General features: G+C 42.6%; 1 protein-coding gene across 1 annotated transcript; it reads left to right on the plus strand.

The window, feature by feature from the left end:
• Positions 1-3,473: 3,473 nt before the first annotated feature.
• On the plus strand, positions 3,474-10,615 carry LOC121560319 (the record flags this gene model as incomplete). The annotated part of the gene is made up of 10 exons (XM_045217135.1): positions 3,474-3,559; positions 4,212-4,300; positions 6,777-6,831; positions 7,096-7,169; positions 7,338-7,392; positions 7,749-7,825; positions 8,743-8,851; positions 9,340-9,613; positions 10,030-10,229; positions 10,539-10,615. Coding segments are annotated over exons 1-10 (1,025 nt in total), but the record flags the coding sequence as incomplete, so codon positions are not given.
• Between the last annotated feature and the right edge of the window lie 9 nt (positions 10,616-10,624).

The raw sequence follows: 10,624 nt of genomic DNA on the forward strand, positions 1-10,624 counted from the left end.
CCGTGGCATTTTTCTCTTGTATACTCTCCAATCACCACATCTAAAAGTGTGGCCACAGAGGCATTGATGGTATCCACAAAAATAGTACTGACCATCCCATCAAACACATCCTTATGCTGTGTATATGTGTAGGGGTCAGATGTCATGAATGGGGTGAGTAGAAAGGAGGGCTGTGATGCAGATCCTCGTCCATAGGGGTTGGTACCCACTCTGTCAGATGTAATATGAATATCCATGGTATATGATGAAATGAAGAACCATAGGGGTAACTATGGTAACCCCTTTTATTGTTGAACCCTTCCTTTGGGCTCGGGGCAGGGTTAACGTACCACCAGCACACTCCGTTTCTTTTCAGGGGTTGACCCTTCTGGGGCCTCGTTTCACCCAATATCCTTAGTATCCATGGACCATAGGTATAATACACTTCCTTAGTTTAACAATACTCTGCCTGCGTTGGCTCTGTACAAAGAGAGCATCCACTAACTCGAACAATTTCAATTCCATTATATCCCAGCCTATAAAAGGAATAAGCATACGTAACCTAAAATCCCCTTTCAGCCCCCCATCACGGAGGTTCCCGTTAACGGATTTTTCTCATTGCTGATATAGAGCTCCACGCCTCCACAAGGAAGTCCATTCTTTCTTTGTATTTTCACCCTATGAAATATTCTTCCTGAGGAGTCAGGGGCACCTTCTCACCGGGCCTCGTACCCCGTGTACAAGCTATAACCCTTTGAGGTAACTCTCAGTTCAGGACACACCACCTTGCGAAACACATGCCAGTCTTCAATCCTGTAGTCCACTCCTAAGGTTTGGTCTGTATATTCTTCTCCTTGGGCTAAGGTATATGGTTTCACTCTATAGATAGGGTAATCAAACATATACCCCCATAGTTGTCCATTAGACATCAACACTTGATCTTTCAGTACAGTTACGGGAGGTATTTTGGTTCTATAGAAATGTAGAAAAGTATTTTTTGGAGCATCATATATTGATGATGTCTACTCATCCCTTTATGATATAGCCTGGGTCCTACTTCCGATGTTAATGTCATCACGGGCGTGTCAGTACTTAACAAATCCATGTTTTCTTAATTTTTTCTTTAGAGTTTTCTGTGGTTTGTCTCTCTTGAGGTTTCTTGTCGCTCGTAGTGTTCACAGGACAAGTCTAACACTTACTTATACTCAGGCAGACCTACCCTGGAAATTACTTTTTTATTCTACAAGGGGTCACAAGCTCACTACCCAGCATTGTAATTTTTTATTCCGTAAAGTTAGTGTGGAAGAGGTGAAAAAATTATTGTTGTCTATCAACAATGACAAGCCACAGGGGTCTGACAACTTGGATGGAAAATTACTGAGGATAATAGCGGACGATATTGCCACTCCTATTTGCCATATTTTCAATTTAAGCCTACTAGAATGTGTGTGCCCCCAGGGTTGGAGGGAAGCAAAAGTCATTCCGCTACCTAAGAATAGTAAAGCCTCCTTTACTGGCTCAAATAGCCGACCAATCAGCCTGTTACCAACCCTTAGTAAACTATTGGAAAAAATGGTGTTTGACCAGATACAATGCTATTTTACAGTAAACAAATTGACATCAAACTTTCAGCATGCTCATAGAGAAGGACATTCAACAAGCACAGCACTTACACAAATGACTGATGGTTGGCTAAGAGAAATTGATGATAAAAAGATTGTGGGGGCTGTTTTGTTAGACTTCGGTGCAACTTTTGACATTATCGATCATAGTATGCTGCTGGAAAAACGTATGTGTTATGGCTTTACTCCACCTGCTATATTGTGGATAAAGAGTTACCTGTCTAACAGAACACAGAGGGTGTTCTTTAATGGAAGCCTTTTCGACATAATCCAGGTAGAATCAGGAATTCCCCAGGGCAGCTGTCTAGGCCCATTACTTTTTCAATCTTTACTAATGACATGTCACTGGCTTTGAGTAAAGCCAGAGTGTCTATGTATGAGGATGACTCAACACTATACATGTCAGCTACTACAGCGACTGAAATGACTGCAACACTTAACAAAGAGTTGCAGTTAGTTTCAGACAAGTGGGTGGCAAGGAATATGTTAGTCCTAAATATTTCTAAAACTAAAAGCATTGTATTTGGGACAAATCATTCACTAAACCCTAAACCTCAACTAAATATTGTAATAAATAATGTGGAAATTGAGCAAGTTGAGGTGACTAACCTGCTTGGAGTAACCCTGGATTGTAAACTGTCATGGTCAAAACATATTGATACAACAGTAGCTAAGATGGGGAGAAGTATGTTCATAATAAAGCGTTATTCTGCCTTCTTAACAGCACTAACAAGGCAGGTCCTCTTCAGGCCCTAGTCTTGTCACACCTGGACTACTGTTCAGTCGTGTGGTCAGGTGCCACAAAAAAGGACTTAGGAAAATTGCAATTGGCTCAGAACAGGGCAGCACGGCTGGCCCTTGGATGTACACAGAGAGCTAATATTAATAAAATGCATGTACATTTCTCCTGGCTCAAAGTGGAGGAGAGATTGACTTCATCACTGCTTGTGTTTATGAGAGGTGTTGACATGTAGAATGCACCGAGCTGTCTGTTTGAGCTGCTGGCGCACAGCTCGGTCACCCATGCATACCCCACAAGACACGCCACCAGAGGTCTCTTCACAGTCGCCAAGTGCAGAACAGACTATGGGAGGCGCACAGTACTACATAGAGCCATGACCACATGGAACTCTATTCCACATAAAGTAACTGATGCAAGTAGTAAAATTATATTTAAAAAAACAGATTAAACACCTTATGGAACAGCGGGACAGTGAAGCAACACAACATAGGCGCAGACACATGCATACACGCACACGATAACATACTCACTATACACACACGTACACATGGATTTTGTACTGTAGATCTGTGGTAGTGGTGGAGTAGGGGCCTGAGGGCACATAGTGTGTTGTGAAATCTGTGAATGTATTGTAATGTTTTTAAAATTGTATGAACTGTCTTAATTTTGCTGGACCCCAGGAAGAGTAGCTGCAGCCTTGACAGGAACTAATGGGGATCCATAATAAATACAAATACGCAGGAAATCCGTAATCCTCTGGAAAACAAGGGAATTTATTGAAAGTTCCAGGAATGTTGCAACCCTACTCCTACATCCCGTACCAGACAGGCAGGCAGGCAGACTATTAACATACAGTATATTTTCATGTTTTCTTCATATCTTAAATAAATCCCACAAAGGCAATAAAGAGTCCGAATATTATTACATTATAAATACAACCTGGGATTCAACTGGAAACATAAAGAACAAGACAATATCAGAGATGTTGTTTCAACTTTATCGCTGGATAAGAATGGCTTCTCTCGCCCACCTGTTTTGGTTTGGTGTCAGTTTGTCCACTAGAGGGCGACGCACTACTAGAGACCAATAGGGAGGATGTGCCACAGGATGAGATTGGCTGCTGAAAACCAGGAAACTGGAGCGCTCTACTATCAGGCTTCATTACTTTCCTGTCGGCTGTCTGCACCTGTAGTGTCTAAAAATGAACCGGTTCAGGGTAAGAAAATAGTTTGAAAAAAAACTGAGTATGCTGTTATTTAATGGAATCTGGAAATATGAAAAGTAACTGAAAAGTTTGTTGTTAATAAACAGTAAAGTAGCCTACATTATATTCATTTCATATTTGATTTATAGCAACACGGAAGTGCGAGATTGACTCGATCAAAGTAATGGGAATAACGGGGAAAATAACTTTACATGATGAAATGCAACAACGTCTGATGTAATAGTTCATAGGCCTACTTTAAAATGTCTAGGTAATAATCTAGCTATGAATTAATAACGCAGTAATGTTAATATCCAATGATTTCATATCTACCACTTTGCATGTCATTCGAAGGAGTGAAGAAGGCTGAAATAATCTACATTTTATCTGGTAAACTTTTGCGATTTCAATCACATACCATCTCAATCAAGAGATGTTGGCAAGAGAAAGTTGTATTACACGCCTAGACCCTAAGCTAGTTTGATATCATGCAGTTACAGTGCCGTGTGTGGATGTGCACATATATGCGGAGGGTAGAAAATGTAGGCTTTCCAATGTGGTCCTGAATAGAATAGACTGCAGACAAGACACAGACTGTGTATGTGTGTGGTGTGGTGTGTGTGTGTGTGTGTGTGTGTGTGTGTGTGTGTGTCTGTGTGTGTAGGAGGAAGCTGCCTCTGAGAAGGAAAGGAAGCCAGCAGGGGAGGAGAGTGAAGAGCCGTCCAGCAAACTCCCCAGCACCTTTTCTGAAATGTGAGTGAACATTATTACATTTACATTTACGTCATTGCATTATATATTATATATTATCTATTATCTACCTGGTACAGCCAGGGCCACCCCTCAGAGTGGATATGAGTGGACATAGAGTATATTATCTATTATCTACCTGGTACAGCCAGGGCCACCCCTCAGAGTGGATATGAGTGGACAGAGTATATTATCTATTATCTACCTGGTACAGCCAGGGCCACCCCTCAGAGTGGATATGAGTGGACAGAGTATATTATCTATTATCTACCTGGTACAGCCAGGGCCACCCCTCAGAGTGGATATGAGTGAACAGAGTATATTATCTATTATCTACCTGGTACAGCCAGGGCCACCACTCAGAGTGGATATGAGTGGACATAGAGTATATTATCTATTATGTACCTGGTACAGCCAGGGCCACCCCTCAGAGTGGATATGAGTGGACAGAGTATATTATCTATTATCTACCTGGTACAGCCAGGGCCACCCCTCAGAGTGGATATGAGTGGACATAGAGTATATTATATATTATCTACCTGGTACAGCCAGGGCCACCCCTCAGAGTGGATATGAGTGGACACAGAGTATATTATCTATTATCTACCTGGTACAGCCAGGGCCACCCCTCAGAGTGGATATGGAGAAACTAAAAGAATAAGGGAGATTGGAAAATGATGCAAACAATTGAATTGATGGAACCTACAATCTATCTGCAATATCAAAGTTGATCCCCCCCCCACCCCCACCCTAAATAAGTACAGTTAGACACCAATGCGCATCCAATCCATCCAACAAGTATAGGTTAATGACAGTAGGCCTATTATTGACTCTTTCCGTTAGAAGTATTCAGTTTTGCAATGGCATGTCTACATTATTTGGGATTTGTGTGCCCATGAGAACATTTTTCACGCCGAAACATAATTAAATATTACTTAGGCATAGTTACACTTACAGTGCACTTTCTGAGATCTCCAAGATCCAGGATTCGTACAGGGTTTAAGTTCAATGTTCTATTTCAAATTTAAAATGCTTAGTAATTACAAATAAAACTATAATAAATGTAATTAATGTAAGGAAAGAAAGGTAGTGTTTTATGTCACATGATCTATGAAGACTCCAAGCATTCATGAATTATGGACAACTCATGAACTAGCGTGTAAACATGTTTTGATTCAACTCATGTATTATAATGAATGTAGACTACCTGTTCTGAGTGTGTTCATGTGTGTAAAATTGTCTCGTCTGAGAGTGTAGGCTACCGGTAGTGGTTTAGGCCTAGTGCAGGGTAAACGTAAGGAAAGGAAGTTGACCCACCTTTTTCAGAAAAATGCATTGAAAGTATAGGGAGCGTTACTTTTTTCACCGCGACCGGCAATCAGAGTTTACCCCCCAATATTTTGACCACTACATCACTGGCTACCGGTAGGCCTATTTGAGGTTCATGGTAATACACATTGTAGCCTAGTCTAGTAAATTGACCGTGTGTGTTAGGGTGACCATCCAGTTTTTCCTGGGACAGTTTCAGCTCCATTTCAAATGTGTCCCAAAGAAGGTCAATTTGTCAGCAAGAAGCATCAATTCATGAAGGTCTAATCAATGGCAATCGCTGAACGTCATTATGCACTCTTTATGGTGTTTTGTAAACAGATGTCTATTTCCATTCAACAAATGGTGTGAGTATACATGCAGTGCACTGTTTGGAAGCTGGAATTATTTTGGAGTGGATGAACATGCACAGGTAGCATACTTTTTGAAGTGATTAGTTTGACAATCAGATGAAAGCATCATGACTGGTTGTGTTCATGCCACATTAAAAGTTCTTTATTTTTACGTTAAATTACATATTTTTATCATTAAAAATAATAGAGACCCCCCGGGTGTAATTCATACTCTGTACTAGTCTGTTCTCTACTGGTAAAGAAGGGGACTGGCCAACCCTCAGATCCTGGTTCCTCTCGAGGTTTCTTCCAGTGGAGGCTGCTGAGGGGAGGACAGCTCATAGTAATGACTGGAATGGAGTCAATGGAATGGTATCAAACATGTTGTTTCCATATGTTTGATACCATTCCATTGATTCCATTCCACCCTTTACTATGAGCCGTCCTCCCATCAGCAGCCTCCACTGGTTTCTTCCTAGTCACTGTGCTTCTACATCTGCATTGCTTGGTGTTTGGGGTTTTAGGCTGGGTTTCTGTATAAGCACTTTGTCACAACTGCTGATGTAAAAAGGGCTTTATAAAATCAATTTGATTGATTTGCTATAGGCACTGGTAAGATTGAATATGTGAGTCTACTGGTATGGTGCTATGGAGATAATAAACTTTAAAAGCAGTGAATTGCCCCTCTAACATCTCTTCTATACCTCTATTGCATCATCCTCATGACCTGTGAAATGAATGTAGAACAGTGAAGTGACCACAGCATGTGGTGGTGGTGTAGGGGAACAGAGCAGTGTGTGACTGTTTCCTGTGTCCAGGTTGACCCCGTCTGGAAAGAAGCGTCGTCTGGAGGAGAAGCTGAGGTTCATGAAGGTAACACTAGTGTTCATATCTGAGAGGTCAAATGTAATTGGTTGTCCAGGTTGACCCCGTCTGAGGATAAGTGGCATTGTCTGGAGACTGAGATCTATTTTCTGAAGAAGAAGCTGGAGGTGCTGAATGTAAGACTAGTGGCCATGTCTAAAGTCAATGTGAGCAAACCACATACAGTAGATCACAGTATTCTCTGAAGACACTGCAATCTACTGTGTGTGTGTGTGTGTGTGTGTGTGTGTGTGTGTGTGTGTGTGTGTGTAGAGGAGAGGGCGGCTGGCAGAGGCCAACAGGGATGAGCAGTCTGCCAAACTCCCCAGAACCTCCTCCTATGGAAGGTGAGTGGACATACAAAGATGAAATGAGTCTAATATTAACAACTCTACCATAACATCTTTTATTACATCATCCTCATGACCTGTGTGAATGTAGAACAGTGAAGTGACCACAGCATGTGGTGGTGGTGTAGGGGAACAGAGCAGTGTGTGACTGTTTCCTGTGTCCAGGTTGACCCCGTCTGGAAAGAAGCGTCGTCTGGAGGAGAAGCTGAGGTTCATGAAGGTAACACTAGTGTTCATATCTGAGAGGTCAAATGTCATTGTGAACAAACCACATATAGATCACAGCCACATACTGTGTGTGTGTGTACAGTCTAGATAATTAACTAATCTCTCATGTACACTATGAGGGGTGGGGGTCAGACTGCATCCCTACACACATACACAATAGACAAAAAGGCTGTGAATATATTTCTGTATAGCCGTGTATGACTTGTGTGTGTGTGTGTGTGTGTGTGTGTGTGTGTGTGTGTGTGTGTGTGTGTGTGTGTGTGTGTGTGTGTGTGTGTGTGTGTGTGTGTGTGTGTGTGTGTGTGTGTGTGTGTGTGTGTGTGTGTGTGTGTGTGTGTGTGTGTGTAGGAGGAAGCTGCCTCTGAGATGGAAAGGAAGCCAGCAGGGGAGGAGAGTGGAGAACTCCCCAGCACCTCTTCTGGAATGTGAGTGGACATAGAGTATATTATCTATTATCTACCTGGTACAGCCAGGGCCACCCCTCAGAGTGGATATGAGTGGACATAGAGTATATTATCTATTATCTACCTGGTACAGCCAGGGCCACCCCCTCAGAGTGGATATGAGTGGACATAGAGTATATTATCTATTATCTACCTGGTACAGCCAGGGCCACCCTCAGAGTGGATATGAATGGACATAGAGTATATTATCTATTATCTACCTGGTACAGCCAGGGCCACCCCTCAGAGTGGATATGAGTGGACATAGAGTATATTATCTATTATCTACCTGGTACAGCCAGGGCCACCCCTCAGAGTGGATATGAGTGGACATAGAGTATATTATCTATTATCTACCTGGTACAGCCAGGGCCACCCCTCAGAGTGGATATGAGTGGACATAGAGTATATTATCTATTATCTACCTGGTACAGCCAGGGCAACCCCTCAGAGTGGATATGAGTGGACATAGAGTATATTATCTATTATCTACCTGGTACAGCCAGGGCCACCCCTCAGAGTGGATATGAGTGGACATAGAGTATATTATCTATTATCTACCTGGTACAGCCAGGGCAACCCCTCAGAGTGGATATGAGTGGACATAGAGTATATTATCTATTATCTACCTGGTACAGCCAGGGCCACCCCTCAGAGTGGATATGAGTGGACATAGAGTATATTATCTATTATCTACCTGGTACAGCCAGGGCAACCCCTCAGAGTGGATATGAGTGGACATAGAGTATATTATCTATTATCTACCTGGTACAGCCAGGGCCACCCCTCAGAGTGGATATGAGTGGACATAGAGTATATTATCTATTATAAACTGGGCGGTTTGAGCTCTTCTTTCTCAGGTACAGCCTCAACCTCTCATCTGTCCTTATTCCCACCAGGCCCCGAACTATCTTTTCCCAGTGGGGTTACCCTCCAGGTCCTCCTCCTCCTTCCTTTCTGTCTAATCTAGGACGTTTTTCTGGTAGCTCAGGACAGCTCAGGTCACAGGTAAGAGGACGGTTAGAGAATTTTAGGATCACTTCTACCCTCATATGTTAAAACACCTGTACTCACTGTCATAGTCAGTTCTACAGTTCTACCCTCATATGTTAAAACACCTGTACTCACTGTCATAGTCAGTTCTACAGTATGAAATGATACAGTCCACACATACAGTCTAGATAATTAACTAATCTCTCATGTACACTATGAGTGGTGGGGGTCAGACTGCATCCCTACACACACACACACACACCATTAGACAAAAAGGCTGTGATTATATTTCTGTGTGTGTGTGTGTGTGTTTGTGTGCGTGCGTGCGTGTGTTAAAGTTCCAACTATAATCTATTATATGATGATATGAGAATGAGATATTGAGGGACCAGTAGAACTATTCTAATACGTCTTAACAATATTAATATATTCATGTTCTTTATTTTATATCAGTAGTCAGTTTTTCTATTCCTTCCTCACTCTTGTTATCTTTGTTGTTTTAGAGAACGTTGGCTGTTCCAGCTCTGCTGCTGACCACTCTGGAGGAGATGAACCCACAAGAGCTGAAGACATTTCAGTCTTTCCTGACTAGTGGCCTGCTGCCTGACTGTCCTCCCATCCCAGAGAGTCAGCTGGAGAACGATGACATACAGGTCATAGTGGGTCAGATGGTGAAGACATACGGCCCTGAGAGAGCTGTGGAGATCACACTGAGGATCCTGAGGGGGATGAAGCGGGTAGACCTAGCAGAGAAGTTAGAGACAGATCACAGAGGAGGTAACAGAACAAGAATGTACATCAATCTATACATCACAATCACAGTTCAGTGGAGGTCTAACCAGAAAGAACATTCAACTGACTTCATAAAACATTCAGCAGGCCTCTCTTTTATCATTTTTATTCATGATGTATCCAGGTGACCCCATTATGTTTAAACAGCAATCCAACATTCATTATATTCCATACATACAATCACCAATACAGTAGGGAAGATATCACAAATGGATTAGACTTTCTAATCATGGCTGTTTATCTCTTCCTGAGCTGCCTAATCTGGAAGATGAACCAGAATGATCTGGCAGAGAAGTTAGAGAGATATCAGAGAAGTAGGATTGTAGACAAGGACCCTAACTGTCTCTCTATCCCCCCTCCTATCTTCCCCTCTATTTCCCCAGTTTCCCCCTCTTTCTCAGGTACTGCCTCAACCTCTCACCTGCCCTTATTCCCACCAGGCCTCGATCCGTCCTCTCCCCTGTGTGGTTACCCCCCATTTCCCCCCTTCTCTCCAGCTCTATCTTCTTCCCAGTGTGGTTACCATCCAGGTCCTCCTCCTCCTTTCTTTCTGTCTCATCTACGACGTTTTTCTGGTAGCTCAGGACAGCTCAGGTCACAGGTAAGAGGACGGTTAGAGAAGGATCACTTCTACCCTCATATGTTAAAACACCTGTACTCACTGTCATAGTCAGTTCTACAGTTCTACCCTCCTATGTTAAAACACCTGTACTCACTGTCATAGTCAGTTCTACAGTATGAAATGATACAGTCCACACATACAGTCTAGATAATTAACTAGTCTGTCAGGTAAACTATGAGTGGTGGGGGTCAGGCTGCATCCCTACACACATACACAATAGACAAAAAGGCTGTGTGTTTTGTGTGTGTGTGTGTGTGTGTGTGTGTGTGTGTGTGTGTGTGTGTGTAGGAGGAAGCTGCCTCTGAGATGGAAAGGAAGCCAGCAGGGGAGGAGAGTGGAGAACTGTCCAGCACCTCTTCTGGAATGTGAGTGAA

Source organism: Coregonus clupeaformis, unplaced genomic scaffold (genome assembly GCF_020615455.1).
Source record: "Coregonus clupeaformis isolate EN_2021a unplaced genomic scaffold, ASM2061545v1 scaf0933, whole genome shotgun sequence".
Lineage (NCBI taxonomy): Eukaryota > Metazoa > Chordata > Actinopteri > Salmoniformes > Salmonidae > Coregonus > Coregonus clupeaformis.